This window comes from Rhinoderma darwinii, chromosome 5 (assembly GCF_050947455.1).
Source record: "Rhinoderma darwinii isolate aRhiDar2 chromosome 5, aRhiDar2.hap1, whole genome shotgun sequence".
Taxonomy (NCBI): Eukaryota; Metazoa; Chordata; class Amphibia; order Anura; family Rhinodermatidae; genus Rhinoderma; species Rhinoderma darwinii.
Window position 1 is genome coordinate 266,613,639 of NC_134691.1, and position 21,345 is coordinate 266,634,983.

General features: G+C 42.0%; 1 protein-coding gene across 1 annotated transcript in view; it reads left to right on the plus strand.

Annotated features, from left to right (window-relative positions):
• TMEM108 (transmembrane protein 108) overlaps positions 1-21,345 on the plus strand; it is a 205,620-nt gene that overhangs the window by 91,986 nt on the left and 92,289 nt on the right. Inside the window, exon 3 of the mRNA XM_075828595.1 lies at positions 16,465-16,550. Within this exon, the coding sequence (XP_075684710.1) occupies positions 16,511-16,550 (40 nt within the window). The 5' untranslated portion in view covers positions 16,465-16,510. The remainder of the gene's footprint in view (positions 1-16,464; positions 16,551-21,345) is intronic.

Below are 21,345 nucleotides of genomic sequence, written 5' to 3' on the forward strand. Positions count from 1 at the left end.
CTTCTAAGGGAGAGTGTTCTAGCCATGCTCTGTGACCTGTGCAGAGGTCATTGTGCAGGAAAGGATAGGAGGGGATTTGTGTCCATTGTCACGGCTATGGGGTATGTGGACCCACTAGGCCGCTCCGCCATAGCAGAGTAGCATCTGGCCAAACAACAGTCAAAAATAGTCTTTAGGACAAGAGTACCTGGATAGAAGATTAGGCAGACACTTGGAGTAGCAGACACTTGGCGTAGCAGACGTTTGATGTAGCAGACATTTGGTGTAGCAGACACTTGGCACAGATGACACTTGGCACAGATAATCCTCTCAACTACGACACTAGACTTTGCACTGGAACAAACACAATTACTGGATACGGGATACAACTAAGGGAACATTTGAAATAATAAACATGGGCAGACAGAACAATGCTCAGACAAGGAAGAAGAGGGCAGAGTCCTTTTTATAGTTCCTGTTATGCTGGGATAGGATGGGGGAGATTCTCCTGGTGCGCACGCTGGCCCTTTAAGGCCAGGAGCGAGCGTGCGCACCCTATGCACAGCAGCAGCCGAGGGCAGTATTGTGTGCTGGCATCTCAGAGGAGGATGACACCAGCAAGAGTTCACAGGTCCGCAGTCGTGGCCGTTGGCGGGTAAGTAATGACGGCGGTCCGCGACCGCGGCCATTACATTCATCACCTATTGTCAATGGTGGATCCTGTGTTATCAATATAGAGGTGTTACCTTTCACTGTGATCCTGCCTGTGAGAATAATGAGGTGACTGCTGAGAAGAGATCTCTACAGGACAGGAAGTGTCAGTCTATTGGGAGGCTCAGTGGCCACAGTGAAAACGGCAAGATTTTTATTTTACTTTTTTTTAATGGGGATAGAAAATAAAAGAAAAATGACTAAGGCGGGATTCACACGACCGGGTCCCGCCCGAGTGTCGGCCGGTAAAATCGGCCATTTTGCCCGGCCGGTTTGCATAAAGTTTTGCATCCGTTCCGGGCCGGGCAGATCTGGACAGTGACATCAGCGGCAACTCCTAAAGTGGAATCCCCATGTGTTCGGGGATTCCGCTTCAGAAGTTTCCCCTGATGTCACTGCCCATATATGGACAGAGACATCAAGCGCTCTGTCCAGGAACGGAATCCCCGAAAACACGGGGATTCCGCTCCTTCAAGGAGCTAAAGTGGGGCTAGCACATAGCAGAGCGGGGAGATACCTCCCTGCTCTGCTATAGTGGCGTCGCTACAGTAGTAGCAGCCGCAGCAGCAGCTGCTAGCGGCGCCATGGAAAGTGTCGCCGGGGTAGGGCGCTTTTAACAAGCAGGGAAAGGGAGCCAGCGCAGCGCTCCCTTCCACCTGCTGTACACCCCGGCCCTGCCACACAGTGTACAGCGTAGCCATTCGTCCGAATGGCATCAACTCCTCCTCCTCACATGCACTCTGCGCTGTGAGGAGGAGGAGATAGAGCGCAAGCCACGGAAAACCCGGCCATCACTCGGGACACATTCCGGTGATGGCCGTGTATTACCCGGCCCCATAGACTTATATGGGAGCCGGGCGGCCGGGTACCCGGCCGAAAATAGAGCGTGTCCTATTTTTTGACGGACGGTTTTCCCGGCCGTCAAAAAATCGGTCGTGTGAATAGCCCCATTAGGGGTCTATTATTCCTAATGCAGCCGGGCGCCAGCCGATTTATGAACCGGGAAACCCTGTCGTGTGAATGAGGCCTAAAAGATTTAAAAAAAATATGTTTAAAATTTAAACTTGATTTAAACAATATTATTTTTCTGATGACACATTCCCGGACATTCCTGACATTTAGAAGCTCAAGAAGCTAATTGTTTTTTAATATGTGTATGTAGCATTAAGAAAATAAAAATAGTAGCAATGGAATATCATGACAGTAGATATGTGCAATATGGCATAAAATTCTAAGTTGGGAATGCTTCTTTAAGTCGTAGCAGTGGCGTAACTACCGCTATAGCAGCCGTAGCGGCTGCTACGGGGCCCGCAGCATGAGGGGGCCCGTGCCACCCGCCGGTACGGCCCCTCCCCACGGCCGGAGGCTCCGCTAGCAGCTGCTATGGCTGCTACAGCGCGAGGCCACTGAATGGGTTGTTCCTACAAAAGACATGCATCCTGTGGATAGGGGATGCATGTGTGATCGCTGGGACGCCCAGCGATAAGGAGAGCGGGGGACCAAAAGTCCCCCGAAGTTCTCCATGACAAACCTCGGACTTCCGGAGTCTGTCTGCAGCTCCATAGAAATGACTTGCGCATCGGTCACGCTTGTGCGCATGCGTGACCAGCGCTCCTTTCATTTTTATTGAATTGCGCAGACTTTCGGTCCCCCGTTCTCCTTATCGCTGCCAGCGATCACACATGTATCCCCTATCCTGTGGATAGGGGATACATCTCTTTTGTAGGACAAACTATAGGCCGTTTTTTTTTGGGGGGAGCTATATGGCGTTATCTACAGGGGGGCTCTGTATGGTGTTATCTACAGGGGGGTCTGTATGGTGTTATCTACAGGGGGGGTCTGTATGGAGTTATCTACAGGGGGGGTCTGTATGGTGTTATCTACAGGGGGGTCTGTATGGCATTATCTACAGGGGGTGTCTGTATGGCGTTATCTACAGGGGGGGCTCTGTATGGCGTTATCTACAGGGGGGGTCTGTATGGCGTTATCTACAGCGGGGACTCTGTATGGCGTTATCTACAGGGGGGACTCTGTATGGCGTTATCTACAGGGGGGTCTGTATGGCATTATCTACAGGGGGTGTCTGTATGGCGTTATCTACAGGGGGGGCTCTGTATGGAGTTATCTACAGGGGGGGTCTGTATGGTGTTATCTACAGGGGGGTCTGTATGGTGTTATCTACAGGGGAGGTCTATATGGAGTTATCTACAGGGGGGTCTGTATGGCGTTATCTACAGGGGGGTCTGTATGGCGTTATCTACAGCGGGGACTCTGTATGGCGTTATCTACAGGGGGGACTCTGTATGGTGTTATCTACAGGGGGGTCTGTATGGCATTATCTACAGGGGGTGTCTGTATGGCGTTATCTACAGGGGGTCTGTATGGCGTTATCTACTACAGGGGGGTCTGTATGGCGTTATCTACAGGGGGGCTGTATGGCGTTATCTACAGGGGGGATATGGGGCTGTAAGACATTATCTACAGGGGGCGTTAAGGCGTTATCTACAGGGGGCTGTATATGGTGCTATCTACAGGGGCTGCGTATGGTGCTATCTACAGGGGGCTGTGTATGGCGCTATCTACAGGGGGCTGTGTATGGTGCCATCTATAGGGGGCGCTGTGTGGTGGAATCTATAGGGAGGCACTATCTACAAGGGGGGGTTGTGTGATACCCAGCGGAGGGGGGGGCCCCAGTCAAAAGTTTGCTATTGGGCCCAGTCTTTCCTAGTTACGCCCCTGAGTTGTCGTATTGCATAAGTCCCAATATTTTAAAAGTGTGCCTTTGGACATAATGAAACTCAAAATCCCCAGATTGAAAATGTGCATTTTAATACAGAAATGCACCTGCAGTAGATTGAGATTGCTTACACAACGTGGGCTTCGTAAATACTGCTTTCCTATGACGTTACTCTGCAGGCAGAATTCATTTAAGCAAAGTAGTACAAACAAAAGTATCAATGTCCACCAGGGTCGGATATACTTATAGGCACAATTGCAGAGAAAGATGCCTGCTGAAGGGAAAATTCACATATGAATACACTGAACAGTGAGTATACATATGTGAAATATATGTTTTTATATGTTAATGAGGCACTCAGAGTGTGAGTGTGAGAGGAGGACACCCAGGGAAGGATTCAAATGGTGCTAGAGCAAACAAAAATTTTAAAGTCATTGGTGACTTAAAGGCTATGTAAACATTTGAAAGTAATTTTTATTTTTTGTAATATATCAATATTTTGAACTACTTTTTACTTGGGTTTTATAAAAAACAAAATTAAACTTTTTGAGATGCAGCTTCTATCTATCCTGTGTACATAGAAGCTGTATCTTGTGGTCAAAGCCAAATCCATCAGGTCAGCGGGACTAACGTCTTCAGTGATCGCTGGTCCTGCGTGTCTCTGCCGATCAAGCTATAATCGATCACATCTAAGTTCATGAACTTAGATATAATCAACATGTGTTCGATATGTGTTTGATAATAGCTAGATCCTGCATGTCCCTGAAGTCATAAGTCCCGCTGATCTGACGGATTCGGCTTTGACCGCTAGATACAGCTTCTATGTATACAGGATACATAGAAGCTGTATCTCAAAAAGCAATACAATGTTTTTAATAAAACCCAATCCAAAACTTGTTCAAAATAAAATAAAATATTCATTTAATCTAAAAACAAATTGCGCAAGTAGCGCTCTCCCCGGGACTCCGGCTCTGGGCTTGCCCCTGACATCACTGTCCATATATGGACAGTGATGTCAGAAGCAGAGCTGGCGTACCGGGCAAAACGCTAGTAGCGCTCTGCCCGGCACTCCGACTCTGGGCTTGCCCCTGACATCACTGTCCATATATGGACAGTGATGTCAGGGGCTTCCCCAGAGTTCTGAAGCAGAGCCTATACTAATACTCTGCTCTGCTCTGGGACACCAGCTCTAAGGTTGCCCCTGACATCACATTCAGGTCCAGGATGATCCCCTGATGTCACTACCTATGGACAGCGACGTCAGGGGCTCCTCCAGCAAATAAATCCCCGGCCTAAGTATCGGCAATGCTCTGGCTGGGGATTCCACTCCTAGAGAGGAGCTATCTAAAGGGAGATGTATGTGTGTGCGTGTGTGTGTGTGTGTGTGTGTGTGTGTGTGTGTGTGTGTGTGTGTGTGTTTCAGTATATATATGGTGTGTATGTGTGGGGCACTATCTACAGAGGGCACTGTGGCATTATCTACAGAGAACACTGTGGCATTATCTACCAGAGCATTATTGCTTGTCAGTGTAAAACTTACAGGCAATCTGTTAGGACGTGCCTCCGGCGCGTCCTAATAGGCATATGTCCAGGGCAGACCTGGTTTTTTTTATCAAGCCCCCGGCTGCCATGACACCCCATCGGAGACCCGCGATTGCGTTTGCGGGCCGCCGATGGGTGACAGAGGGAGCTCACTCCCTCTGTAAACAAAGTTAAATGCCGCGGTCGCTATTGACGGCGGCATTTAACGGGTTAAACGGCCACGATCGAAGTAAACTTCGATCGCGGGCGTTGGAGCAAGAGCTCAGCTGTCATCAGACAGCTGAGCCCCGGCTCCAGCCTGCACGGGAGACCCGTGCAGGACTTAGACTAGGCTCACGTGAAAAGGCGTCAGCCTAGCCTAAGGCCCCTTAGTGACCAATTTAAAAAGGCGTATTGGTGGTCACTAAGGGGTTCAAATAAGTATGTGGAGTAAACGCGCAAATTTCCTTTAAGTTTAAACCTAGCGGTATTATTATAGTAATGTGGTATTGTTATAGTAATACAAGAAGAAAGTCAATAGGTCGGCACTACTCACAGGCTTCGCTTTATCTTAGGAGTGGCTATGTCTCCAGGGGGATGTTTGTATAACAGGTCACGGTGGTGCTCGGCTGAAGAGTACATTTCTGGCTATCCATCAATACAAAGAAAAGGATAAAAGAAAAAGCAGCAACTCACTATCGGTATAAAATTCGATTTATTTCTGCTCATGAAATGTCCATAGACAAGGGGTGAGGGAGGATGATCCCATCACTTTTTAGTAATGTAGTATTCTTATAGTAATGTTGTATTATAGTAATGTAGTATTATAGTAATGTAGTGTTGTTATAGTAGCGTAGTATTATTATAGTAATGCAATATTTTTATAGTAATGTAGTATTGTTATATTAATATAGTATTATAGTAATGTAGTATTGTTATAGTAATGTAGTATTATTATAGTAATGTATTATTTATATAATGATGTAGTATTGTTATTGTTATAGTAATATAGTAATGTAGTATTATTATAGTAGTTCAAATAACTAATTGATTAACAATACTTTTGTATTGTATCAAATTTGAAAGTAATGTGGCCCTTCTACTTCACATTTTTTCTATGTGCGGCCCATTTACACGGCCGAGTTTGAGACCCCTGGTCTAAGGTGCCAGACAATCTGTGTCCACAGGCTTTCAAGATATAAGAATGATATGCTATAAAATTATATGTACACTCTAAGACTGTGTATATGGAGTATAAGCAGCATACACTAATTCCTATTAAGTAAAAAAAACAAACCTGTATGTGGGTAGCTATGCGGACATTATACTGTATGGGGGCAGCTATGGGGAATTTTACTGTGTGGTGGGAACTATAGGGCATTATGCTGTGTGGAGGCTATTATGGGTGCCTTGTACTGTGTGGGTGCACTATGGCAACATTATGTTGTGTGGGGGCAGCTATGGGAGCATTATACTATGTGGGGGCTCTATGGGGGCATTATACTGTGGGGAGGCATTATCGCAGCATGATACTGTGTAGGTTGAACTCGGTGTGTATGGTCAAGGATTGGGCAGGGTTAGAGGCGTGGCTTAACAGGGGAAAAATTTGCTGCACTGCAACGGTTGTCCCTCGTTACAATACATAAAAGTTGTGAGGTATGATGGGCATTATGGGAAACACTCCCACATTTTGTCTGCAATAACTTTTCATAAATGAAGACACAGTGTTTTCTGAAAATGACATATGACAGGCCTTCAGTGCCTACATTGTTTGCATGGAAGTACAAAGTCTTCACAGAAACTAAGCCAGGCATAACTCACCACATGACAGGTGTTGCCAGATATTGCTCCATGAAGGTATTTTGCAGGTAGTATGGCAAAGGTGTGTCCACACCATCATATAACACTAAAACACATACCGTATGTAATTATGGTTGTGCATTCCATATTCTATTTTTAAATTAAATTCAACCCATCATGTGATGTAAATGTGCGTGGTGACGTCATCTACACATAATGACAGTAATTGTCTGCTGGTGTAATTGTGCCATGCATCAGAAATGAGTGTATTCATGGAGAAATCCTTGTTATATTTAAAACACTTTTCTAATGCAGGCCACTCAATTCTGATACTTCATGGAAAAACAGAATGCTCCTATGGAAAAGTGTTAAATTGCATGAATTATTATTAATTGCCAAGGAAACAATTCTCCTTTCCACTCTACATTTCTTTATCGGAATGCGGCTCAGCTGAGAATTGGAAAGCTTGGATATACTGTAAACAGCACATTTTCCCTCAGACAAAAAGGTTCACCGTGACCAGCTCCTTCTGATCTCATGCCAACAAATTTATTACTGTTTAACCCCTTAAGGACACGGCCAATTTTCGCCTTGAGGACAGAATTTTTTTTTACATTTCCCTCTTTGCATCCCGACGCTCCTAACTCTTTTATTTTTTGTACGACGTAGTTGTATGAGACTATATTTTTTGCGCGACGAGTTGTACTTTATGTAGGTACCATTTTTTGTTACAAATACATTATTGTTTCATTTATATAAATTTTTATTTTGGCGAAAATGCAGAAAAAAAGCAGTTCCACAGCACTTTTAATATATATTTTTTTTACACCATACACCGATCATCAAAAATAATGTTATACATTTGTTGTAGAGGTGGTTACGGTCATGGCGATACCAAATATGTCTATATTATTTCATGTTTTGGGACTTATATTTTAAAAAGTTTATTTATTATAAAAAAAAAATGTGTGTTTCTGTATATTTTTTTTTACTTTTTATTTATTTATTTATCATTACATTTTTTTACATTCATTTAACTTTTTTTTTTAATCCAGTAAAGGGATTTATCATTTTGATTGTAACTGTAATGTACTGGCATAGATCTATATGCTAGTGCATTAGCCTGTGTACGGATTGTACACAGGCAGTTGTTAGGGCAGACCTCAATATGCCCTAACAACAGGAAATATGTTCAGACAGCCCTGGGGTCCTTCAATGGACCCTGGACTATCTGGCCATACAAGTTGTGGGTTTTGATCGCGTCACAGTTATCTTCTGTGACGCGATCAAAGTGCATTCCCCTTTCCTTGAACGCCGCTATCAGCTTTCATGGCGGCATTCAAAGGGTTAACGGCGGAGAGAAGATGTTTCTCTTCTCTCCGCTGTCAGAGCGGGGCCGTGGCTGTGTATTAGAGCCGTTGCCACGCTCTCGATCTCGCGCACAGACGGCTGTCACACAGGACGAGAATGCTCGTTCTAATGCGTCAAGTACTCGCCGCTCAGGACTAGCATTCTCGTCCTGTGTCGGCAACCAGTTAACAAAGGACCAATACGTTTTGATGTAGTAGGTGAACTTGCAGTCCCATGGAATCCACAAGACATCTGTAGATGTCTTGTGGTATCTGGCGCCAAGACATTAGCAGAAAATGTTTTTAGTCCTGTAAGTTGTGAAGTGGGGACCGGACTTGTTTTACCAGCAGATCACCCAGATGCTCAATCGGATTGAGGTATGGGAAATTTGGAGGCCAAGTCAACACCTTGAATTCTTTGCATGTTCCTCAAAGCCTATCTAAACATTATTTACAGTGTTGCAGGGCACATTATCCTGCTCAGAGGCCACTGCCATTAGGAAATACCGTTACCATGCACTCGGTCTGTAACAATATTTAGGTAGGAGGTACGTGTCAAAGTAATGTCCACATGAATGCCGGGACCCAGCGAGACATTGCCCAGAGCATCACACTGCCTCCACCTGCTCAATTTCTTCACAAGGCCGCACTCACACCCGGCTGTCCACATGACTGTTCACTTGCTGCCTAATATATTCCACTCCTTTACAGGTGCTATTGTAACGATATATTACACTCAAATCATGCTATCACAAAGACTTGTTCCAAATGGCTCAGCCCTCATACTGTACATCTGACAAATTAAACTATGCTACTTCTTTATGTATGAAACATGTCTGTTATATTTATTGTCAAATCATCTTAAAAAAACGAATCGATTAAATCAGTATGTACACTACCGATCAAAAGTTTAGGGTCACTTAGAAATTTCCTTATTTTTGAAAGAAAAGCACAGTTTTTTCAATGAAGATAACATTAAATTAATCAGATATACACTCTATACATTGTTAATGTGATAAATGACTATTCTAGCTGCAAACGTCTGGTTTTTAATGCAATATCTACATAGGTGCATAGAGGCCCATTTCCAGCAAACATCACTCCAGTGTTCTAATGGTACATTGTGTTTGCTAACTGTGTTAGAAGGCTAATGGATGATTAGAAAATACTTGAAAACCCTTGTGCAATTATGTTAGCACCGCTGTAAACAGTTTTGCTGTTTAGAGGAGCTATAAAACTGACCTTCCTTTGAGCTAGTTGAGAATCTGGAGCATTACATTTGTGGGTTCGATTAAACTCTCCAAATGGCTAGAAAAAGAGAGCTTTCATGTGAAACTCGACAGTCTATTCTTGTTCTTAGAAATGAAGGCTATTCCATGCGAGAAATTGCCAAGAAACTGAAGATTTCCTACAACGGTGTGTACTACTCCCTTCAGAGGACAGCACAAACAGGCTCTAACCAGAGTAGAAAGAGAAGTGGGAGGCCCCGCTGCACAACTGAGCAACAAGACAAGTACATTAGAGTCTCTAGTTTGAGAAACAGACGCCTCACAGGTCTTCAACTGGCAGCTTCATTAAATAGTACCCGCAAAACGGCAGTGTCAACGTCTACAGTGAAGGGGTAATTCCGGGATGCTGGCCTTCAGGGCAGAGTGGCAAAGAAAAAGCCATATCTGAGATTGGCTAATAAAAGGAAAAGATTAATATGGGCAAAAGTACACAGACATTGGACAGAGGAAGATTGGAAAAAAGTGTTATGGACAGATGAATCGAAGTTTGAGGTGTTTGGATCACACAGAAGAACATTTGTGAGACGCAGAACAACTGAAAAGATGCTGGAAGAGTGCCTGACGCCATCTGTCAAGCATGGTGGAGGTAATGTGATGGTCTGGGGTTGCTTTGGTGCTGGTAAAGTGGGAGATTTGTACAAGGTAAAAGGGATTTTGAATAAGGAAGGCTATCACTCCATTTGCAACGCCATGCCATACCCTGTGGACAGCGCTTGATTGGAGCCAATTTCATCCTACAACAGGACAATGACCCAAAGCACACCTCCAAATTATGCAAGAACAATTTAGGGAAGAAGCAGGCAGCTGGTATTCTATCTGTAATGGAGTGGCCAGCGCAGTCACCAGATCTCAACCCCATAGAGCTGTTGTGGGAGCAGCTTGACCGTATGGTACGCAAGAAGTGCCCATCAAGCCAATCCAAATTGTGGAAGGTGCTTATGGAAGCATGGGGTGAAATTTCTCCCGATTACCTCAGCAAATTAACAGCTAGAATGCCAAAGGTTTGCAATGCTGTAATTGCTGCAAATGGAGCATTCTTTGACGAAAGCAAAGTTTGAAGGAGAAAATTATTATTTCAAATAAAAATCATTATTTCTAACCTTGTCAATGTCTTGACTATATTTTTTAGTCATTTTGCAACTCATTTGATAAATATAAGTGTGAGTTTTCATGGAAAGCACAAAATTGTCTGGGTGACCCCAAACTTTTGAACGGTAGTGTATATATTTTCTGTCTCAAATACATTTACATGAAAGGGTTAAATAGCTTGTAAAGGTAGAATGTGATTCAAGATTACATATTTAGGTTCAAACCTGTAGACCCTTTGAGAGGCTCAGTATTGTAGGGTCAACATGCTCCGTCCATAATCTAAAACTACCCATATATTCCTTTCAGAGAAAATAATGATGAACCAATATGGTAAAGAGTGTAAAAATGTTTGATTGTCAAAGCTCATTCTATTGTTTTTCTCAAGATATTTGACACCATAGGTGTTTGCAAGCTGAATGTGCTAGTAAGTGGGGCCATACACATAAGATAATCAGCCGAAATTTCCGGATTTGGCCGTTTCGGTCGACTATCGATTGTTGATTATACTGGAACTACGATTTGCGATGGCCGAAGAAAGAATATTGTTAAGTTGGATATTGTCGGCCGTGGTCGTATAAAAATACAAGTGTCTGGTATGATCGGCCGAGTTCAGCTGATTATTTGCGATACTGTGCAAGCCCAGTTCGTTTTTCTGTGAGGCACCGGGAGAATACATCCGCAGTACAGCATGCAATGCCGTATTTCGCTATTTTTTGATTCTCAATGATTTATATGGAATTTGTGAGAAAAAAAAATCCTCTGTGTTTCCTCTGTATACGGCCATGTACACAACGCCTAATCTGAAGACAATGATCATGATTCTGCTTAACCCTTTCACTGCCAAGGATGTATATAATATGCCATTAAATATTCAGGGCACAGTACTTATTTGTTGTCGGGTAGCAGGATGAAAAGTTTTACTTGTGGGGGGAAGCTGCAAGTGAAAGCAGGAAGAAAGTTCACAGCCTGATACTGCTATCTTTCCCCTTGTACAGCCTCCAGGAACCCAAGGGGGAAATACAGGAATGTAGGGGGTATTTTTTTTCTACTAAGGAGGTGAGATGAGCAGGCATGTATGAACTCTGCAAATCTTGAACTTTTATTTTTAGATGTTGTGCGCCTCAGGCTCTGCTTGGATCAGACTTTTACCCACAAACATAATTTTGTGCTTTCATAAAAAATTGCATGAAGGCACCCATGGAAGTAAAGTTCTGGGTGGCATTTTTACAATTTGCCAGATGTTATAAAACATATTGGTATGGGGTTACAATATGATTTTTTTATTTTAGAATTCAGGTTTTATTTGTGTATGTCAAAAGTCATGGCAGTGGAAGGGTTAGAGCAGCAGAGCCAAAAAAGCAGTCAAGCAACTAACACAGAGTTAAAAAAAAGTAGGCATTAGCAGGCATATGATTTTTAAGAACACAAAGCGACGGTAGTAAAATTATGTACCACTGCCTATTGAATGCTTTGTACAGTATACATGATAAATAGAAGAAATCGAATGATTTAATGGTTACTTCTTAGATACCTCAATAGCTAGGTATTAAACAAATAGCATTTTAATATATACAGTACAGTATACAGTCATTTTAATGTATACAATTTGAAAAACAATATAACTGTATTACAATTTATTTACACTACAAAAATAAGAACAACTGACAAGATAACCTTCCAATTTACTTTACGGTGGGAATTATTGTGTAAGGGTTGCGAAATCTCTAAGCATTGATGTCCACTAAAAAGGTAGGTTCTTATTTTTTCCTATTGACTAAATATTTGTGTTCTTCATTCTATGTAATATATCTTGTGTAAATGTTATACTGTATGTTAATGAGAAAGATATAGACTAATGGACAGCAAATTAATTACAATATCCAGTCACATCCCTACAGTGACGTGCCACGTTTTTAATAAATAGCTATTGAGGTATCAGTCAAGTAACCATTTAGTCATTTGATTTGTTGATCTATGGTTGCCCTTGCAAGTACAGTGATTCTCTAAGCATGACTACGTTCAATAATCTATTTAGCTTCTGATGCCCGACACCATGGTAGGTAGACTCGAGGATTGATTGTCTATTAAGGCGCTAACCATGTAAAATCAACTTAATAACATTAAATAAGTCACATAAATCATTGTGACCTGAACCTGGTAGGAGAAACCAAGATGCTTGCTTTTATTTACGAGCCTGTTCTACCATTAAATGTACAAATATATGAAGTCGCTCACTGAATTTTCTCAGAATGTTCTAAATAATTATCATAAATTTATGCTGATTGCTTTTAAGAAAAGGCCAAAAGAGGTACACAGAAACACTTACTGTATTCTGTCTATAGATAAGTCTTTCCAAATCAGGGTTTCATGGAACCCTAGTGTTCAATTGAGTATACTAAAATACAGAATCTGGATTATTTACCTTTATATTTAACTCAATATTGCATTCATATTAAGTATTTTAAGCACTTTGTTATGTCAATGTTCCTTTGGTGTATGTTTAGACAGATTTCTGTGATTTCATCCATAGACCAGCCCCAAATACAGACTTAAAGCGGGGTATTTCCATCTTTTAAAGTGATGGAATATCGTATGGATGTGCTATCACTTTATAAGCACTTATTCTATGGCAGTTTGGAAAACAAAAAATGTATTTGATTGATTTCTATGGGTAACACCAGCGATGGAATTTTTAACAACACGTTCCCTGTTTTGCAGACAAAGAGACATATGCGAGGTGGGGGAGTTCACAGTGTTTTGTGGTGTATCGCGCCATGGAAAATTATTCTAATAATAAAATAAAACAATTACAATATTCCAAATATTTCCTATCGTAAAGTGGACTCCAATTAAGGAAATTCCCTGTCCAGAATGTTTTAGTGTGGATTTCCACGCTATGTATATAATTACATAAGTATACATACCTACCTACCCGCACATTATATTAAACTCACCCATTACGTATAGACCTATGTGCGCACATTCAATATCCTAAGCGGGCTCAGCCCATTTAGTTACACTGTGCACTGTAAGAAGGGTGGAGGACCGTTCGGCGTGCGCAGTAAGCCACAACAAATCTCGCTGCTAATGCATAGATACGGTGCCAGGACCAAGCTCAGTACATAAATACTGCACCAGAACCAAGCTGATACATATATACAGCACCAGAACCAAGCTCAGTACATAAATACAACACCAGAAACTAGCTCAGTACAGAAATACAACACCAGAATCAAGCTCAGTACATAAATACAACACCAGAACCAAGCTCAGCACATAACTAAAGCACCAGAACCAAGCTCAGTACATAAATACAGAACCAGAACAAAGCGTAGTACATTTATACACCACCAGAACCAAGCTCAGTACATAATTACAGCACCAGAACCAAGCTCAGAACATACATACAATGCCAGAACAAAGCTCAGTACATAAATACAACACCAGAACAAAGATCAGTATATAAATACAACACCAGAACCAAGATCAATACATATATACAGCACCAGAACCAAACTCAGTATATAAATACAATACCAGAACCAAGATCAATACATATATACAGCACCAGAACCAAGCTCAGTATATCAATACATCCCCAGAACCAAGCTCAGTACATAAATACATCTCCAGAACCAAGCTCAGTACATATATACAGTACCAAAACCGAGCTCAGTACATATATACAACATCAGAACCAAGCTCAGTACATATATACAGCACCACAACAAAGTTTAGTAGATAAATACAGCACCAGAACAAAGCTCAGTACATATATACAGCACCAGAATTAAGCTCAGTACATACATACAGTACCAGGTGGTATATACTGAGCTTGGTTCTGGGGATGTATATGTGTACCGAGCTTTGTTCTGGTGCTGTATTTATGTACTGAGCTTTATTGTGGTGCTGTATATATGTACTGATCTTGGTTCTGGTGATGTTTATATGTGGGGAGCTTTTTTCTGATGCTGTACATATGTACTTAGCTTTGTTCTGGTGCTGTATATATGTACTGAGCTTTGCTCTAGTGTTGTATATAAGTAATGAGCCTCTCTTTGTTGCTGTATATATGTATTGAGCTTGGTTGTTATGATATATATAACTCCGGAACCAAGCTCAGTACAGATATATACAGCACCAGAACCAAGCTCAGTACATATATACAGCACTAGCACAAATACAGCTCAGTACAGAGATCATTTGCAAATTCAGTTTAACCCCTGCCATATTAGGTTGTACGGCATAAAACTACAGCTCCCAGTATAGCCAGAACGATGGTAAGGATATGCTGTGAGTTGCACCCACCATCTTTCATCTGTAGTTTGGGCCCCTGTATGGTTACCTGTAGTTTGGGCACCTATATAGTTCCCTGTAGTTAGGGCCCCTATAAAGTTCTCTGTAGTTAGTGTCCCCTATATAGTCTCCTGTAGTTAGTACCCCCTATATAGTCCCCTGTAGATAGTACCCCCTATATAGTCCCCTGTAGTTAGTGTTCCCTATATGGTCCCCTGTAGTTAGTGTTCACTATATAGTTCCTTGTAGTTAGTGTTTCCTATATAGTCCCCCTGTAGTTAGTGCCCCTATATTGTCCCCTGTAGTTAGTGTTCCCTATAAGGTCCCCCCTGTAGTTAGTGCCCCCCTATATAGTCCCCTGTATTTAGTGTTCCCTATATAGTCCCAAGTAGTTAGTTACCTATATAGTCCCCTGTGGTTAGTGTTCCCTATATAGTACCATGTAGTTAGTGCCCCCTATATAGTCCCCCACTGTAGTTAGTGTCCCAATATAGTTCCCTGTAGTTAGTGTTCCCTATATAGTCCCCTGTAGTTAGTGTTCCCTATATAGTCCCCTATAGATAAGACCCCCAACGCTGCCCACAGTGGAAGGAAAAAAACTAAACATTATATGCTTACCTGTCTCGTTCCCGCTCCGTCCTCTAGCGACACCAGTCCTCCTCTAGCGGAACGACGCAGCGGCGCGATGACGTCATCATCGCGACGACTGCATCATCACTAAAGCGCCGAATGGCGAGGCATACTGTGCCTCGCCAGGGCAGCGCTAGGCAACTCAATTGTATCCGCGTCCTAAGGACGCGGAAACAATTAAGAGCAGGGGACCGGTTCCGGTTTCTGCGAATTGGCTGTAATTTTAACAACCGATTCGGGAGAACCGGGGCGAACTGGCCGGATCCCACCCCTGGGTAAAACCCTTTCCCCCAGATTAAATTATATCCCAAAGTTTTAGGCTGGTTTCACACATAGTGCTTTGACGCGTTTTCGGTGGCTTTATTAATTTTTTTTTTGCATGTTTATTTTTTCTTTATTGTGGCTATGACCCTTCTCACAGCATGACCATTCCTGGAGTGAACAGTTCACTGTCTACCAGGAGATCAGCCGACTCATCTCCTAAATTACTTATTGCGGCTATAAACATTTCTATGGTTAGATTGGCTGACTATTCGGCATTGTTAAAACAAAAAACAAAAAATCATTTTCTCTGCAAGGGTGTCAGAGGATAGACCCTCATCTATAAGATGCCCGAACAAACAGGACATAGAAGATACTGTACTTTTTTGGTGCACTATAAGCATATTAACTACTGTAGCGAGAGCCCTCTTGGCCCATTGAACAAAAATTCCATTGCTTTACATATAGTACTAAAATACAGCATCAACCAAAACATGGGAAAAATGGCAAGTGCCTTAAAACGAAAAGCTACATAATGTTGAATGATATGAAATATTTTGAATGTTGTGCAATACCTCTAGAGACCTTTATTAAGGGGTTGGCGATATAAGTTAGGGTGTCTGAATTTTAGGGGTTTCATTTTATGCAATTTTGCAATCTGTGTGAAATGTTTTGAATAGTAGATCAAGAGTTTTATTGTATAAGAGTGTGTACCTGCCGTTTTGCTAAAATAAAGGTGACTTTCATATGATAATCATTAACAACTGAAAATAGACTGATGTTCACTTTTCATGTCTTCTAGACAGTATGACGAGTAAACTAGAGGACAAGACGGAGCAGATGATACCATGAAGAGAAGGTCACAGGCCCTCTGTTGCCATCTGTTTAGTAAGTAAAGATTAACTAATTGACAGCACGTTTCATTAATCTTTTTATAGACCCAGTACAACAGACGTGTTGCACAGCTGTAAAATAACCCACTTGACTTAAAACATCCCCTTAAAGTCGTCAAAAGATAGAGCTCTGTGTGCATGACTACAGTTTCTTCTGAATTTGAAACAATTTACGTTATTTTATATTTTTATTTTTTTTACTATTGTTACTTTAGTTACGACTACAATTGAATACACCAGTCTGTCCAAAGATCTGAGTGGGTGCGTTCCTCGTTGTGTGATCTTAGAACTGTGCTGCGTGTTCTAATCCAATCAGATCTCCCGCTGCTGTTCCCCCTCTCCATGTTGTTTGACTCAAATCCTGAGTTAGGCTTCATTTACATCGTGTTTATGCCCTACGTTTAGCGTGTATGTAGGAAAAGCTCCTGTCGTACACCCTAAATGTGTCCATAGGGCCAAACAAGTGTGTGTTTGGCCTCCGTTGAGCTGGTTTAGTTTTTTTTTGAAGGATGAAGTAGTAAATTAATAGATTACATAATTTCATCCTGAGGGATCCCCCCAAAAAAACATATACCTGGCTATATACCTTTTTTTTTATCATGGGTGCCTATGTGTGACGGAAGCCACTGTATTGCATCTTCACAGGTATACGTTAAATATATACCTCAGGAAGCTTCCGCAGGGCTGAAGACCCTGGAAAGAGCACTCGGCCCGGGGATTCCAGCCTTAGGAAAGCCCCTGATGTCGCTGTCCATATATGATCATATATGTAATCCCTGGCCAGAGGTGTGAATCACTGATGACTTAATGGATGTCATATGAGTCATAGCCACTATAAACAGCCCAACCATGAAATGCTGGCGTTTTGTGGAGATACAGATAGGAGAGACAGGACGTCAGACAGAGAGTGAGAAATAGTAAAAAACAGAATACATATATATATACATATATATATATATACATACATACATACATACATATATATATATATATATATATATATATATATATATATATATATATATATAATGTATTAGTGTCAGTGAGTGTGTTTCATAGTGAGAAGAAGAGGATAGATAGTTGGATTTACAATTTTTTTTTAAGAGATATAGATTTTAGATAGACATAGAAGTCAGTCAGTATCAGTGTGTTAGTTAGGCAGGCACAGGCAGCCATTGCCGTGAGTGAGTGATGCTGCAGCTCTACAATTCTTCCATTCTTATATTAATTTGTGAATCACTAATATTCATCACATCATTCACAAATGTATTGCAATGATATTAATCCTGGTGTTAATAGCGTGCTGCTACCTTCTGAAACAGATATCACATATGCTGATACAGACATCATGGGCGTGACGTTGTCACTCTTTGTTTTGTATATATCTAATAGTGCCAACAAAAAGTGGCATATTATTCTGTGTCAAGCAGTGCCATTATACATCAGTCTGTGACCAAGTGACACATTTTTTTTAACTAAATAGATTTTAAATTTAAATCCTTATGCTGATTTTTTTCTTTATATTTATAGGCCTTGTGCACAGAATAACCAGCGTAGACTCAGGGGTGCCTCATTTAAAAATAATGAGGCACAACTGATTGGCAACGGATGGGGTAATGAAAAAGGAAACACCTGTGTCACGCCATCCACCAGTAAGAATGTGGGTGGTCATAGCAGAAGTAGTAGCAGCAACACTCATGGCACCTCTGGTAGGTGTATTATTGCGGAGGTAGCGGAAGACATTGTGGACTGGATGGCTTACTAATAATCTCAGTCACAGCAAGATGAAATTACATCTGACATCGTGACTTTTAGCAAGTGTTCATCGCATTTCTCCTGCTCCTTCTTTCCAGTTAATTTGAGGCCCAATAGAAGCATTTATTTTCCATCATCTGTCTCACCGACCCCTAGTGGGGCGCCTTTTTTCCCGGTGGCTAAGGAAGATATTCAAGAAAGTGTTGCTGTTGATGATTTGCATGCGAACAGTAAGCGTTTGGACTGCGATGAGGAGGAGTATCAGGCGCAGGTGGTGGATATGACTAAGATGCATGGCTGTGTTGGTGGTGGTAGTAGCGGCACTTGTAGCCATGGTGGTGGTGGTGGTGGTAGGGGCACTGGTAGCCGTAGTGGTATTGGCACACGGTTACCAATTTTTAAAAAGCTATTGCTTCTTTCAAAAACACCTGCAGGCATCAATCCAAAACGGAATCATTTTTGGGCCGCTTTTTGGAAAGCTATTGCTTCTTTGGATGCCACCGTGTGTACAAATACCGGCAGGCATCTGCCCCCAAAAATGGATAATTTTTGGACCGCATGTTAAAACAACATTGCTTCTTCCGATATCACCGTGTGTGTATAAACACTAGCAGACATCTGCCACGAAAAAGGGAAATCATTTTTGGACAGTTTTTTCGTGTGAAATGGTATAAAAAAAATCAGACAGTGCAGTGTGTTTTTAAATAGGCTGTTTCTTACCACCGGCTACCATCCATTTACCCATAGCCATATATGTTGCTGTCACTTTGACATTACTAATGCTGTCTTGGTGTTAAAGAGCTTGAAAGAGGTTTAATAAAGTCCTAGAAGACCTCAGAGTGTCATACATGATTTTTGGGCACTTTTGATTTGCAACTAATTTATTCTAAACAAATCTAATCTGATGGCCAGTTCAACCAAATTGGACCCGAAAGAAATTTTGAGAAATTTGCTCATCTCTAGTCATGAGTCCCCCGACGTGAAACTTTGACGAAAGGCTATAAACGTGATGTGAACAGGACCTTAGAAACTGCAACTTCTGGTGCGTTTTCTCCCTGCGAATTTCTGGCGGTTTCCTGCGTATTTTCTGCAGCAAAATAAGCAACGTGTGCATGTAGCCTAAGCGTCAGTTCACACGTTGCAAAAATACTGCGGTTTTTCCGCAACTGTTCCGTTGTGGAAAATCCGCAGGAATTGCCGTAGCAGCAAAGTGGATGAGATAAAACAAATCTCATCCACCTGCTGTTTAAATACTGAGCGGAAAAGAACGCTCAGAAATGTACCTGCAGTGTGGAATTTTATTCTGCAGCATGTCAATTGTATTTGCGTAAACGCTGATTATTTGTTGCAGGTTTTCCCTATTGAATTCAATGGGGAGGTAAATCCCGCAACAAATAGTAGTTGCGTTTTTTGCAGGGAGGTTTGCTGCGATTCCGCCGCAAGAAACGCAACTCAGAAAAAAAAAATCTCATACTTAGCCAGAGGTCTGTGTTCTTCCCTCCAGCGTGGCCTCCTGGGATGACGCTTCATCCCATGAGACCCACCGCTGCAGCCAATCACAGGCTGCAGCAGGCTCCTGGGATGAAACATCAGCATATCCGCCCCATGTGAACTCAGCCTAAAGGTTTTGTTTTATAAAATATCATGTAATGAAACACTTAATATCAAGGATTTTTAGGCTAAATTCACACAATGCGGAATTTGGTGCAGAAAATGTGCATCAAAACCGCAGGTAAACGCATGTAATTCCACAGGTAAAATCCGCACCTATAATAGTGCGTTTTTTAAAGCAATTTTAGGTTCGGTTTCTAAATTTTGATGTCGAAATAGGTGTATTTTTATGCTGCGGATTTTGGTGCTTTTTTAAAAATCTAGTCAGATACAATTTGCAATGGGGAACAGAAGATAAAAAACACAACATGTAGATGAGATTTCTTGAAATCTCATTTACTTTACTCATACTGTATTACCAACGGCGTTGCTAGGAGACAGGCGGGGCATGTGCCCTGGAAGCAACTAGGAGGGAAGGTAGGCGGGGTGCCGACGTTCTGGCCGGGCATGCCGCTCCTAGAGGTAGTCCCTGTTGTCATTGTCCATATATGGACAGTAACGTCTGGGGCTCCCCCTGGAGCAGAATACCCAGCCAGAGTGTTGCCTGACGGAGAAGCCTCTGATGTCACTATCCATATATAGACAGTAACGTCAGAGGCTCCTCCAGGCAGTATCTACAAGGGGTTCTGTGTGGCACTATCTACAAGGGGGCTGTGTGGTATAATCTACAAGGGGGGATATGGCAGTGTCTACCAGGGGAGGGCTGTGTGGCAGTATCTACAAGGGGGATGTATGGCACTATCTGCAGGGGGGCTGTGTGGCACTATCTACCAGGGGGGCTATGTGGCACTATCTACATGAGAAGACTGTTCATGATGTCACCATATAGTCTCATTAGCCTCAGTTATACAATCTGTTTTAGTCAGGCACTGACCTCTTTAATCTATCTTCTTTTTATTTATTATGTTAACTACCTTTATATAACTATATTGCTTGTAAATTGTACACATGGTTTTATGATCAAGCTACATTAAAAAAGAAATTGAAAAAAAAAATTGCACCTCATTAATTGGTAGAGAAAGCAAACATGGCGAGGGGGAAGAAGATGTAGAGAAAGAGGTTTCTGGGGGGGGGGGGGTACCAAGCAGAATCTTTGCCCCGGGCGCAGGAAAACCTAGTTCCGCGTCTCGTATTACGCTGCGGATTGCCGCACAAAAATACGTCAAATCCGCACGTAATACGCATCGTGTGCATTTGGCCTTATAGTCCCAAAACAAAGTCTGTACAGATTGAAGCACTGGTTCCCTTTTTTTTATGAGGATTGAGCTGGGAGATTCTCCATCATTCTTTGATGAGAAAATACAACCCAATTTCCTCGAGGAAGACAGATTATTAGGGAATTCTACAATTCATAAATACTTAACAAGGGCTAACATCGTTTGAATATGTTTTAAGTATAATAGTCTCATTTGCTCTTCTCTACA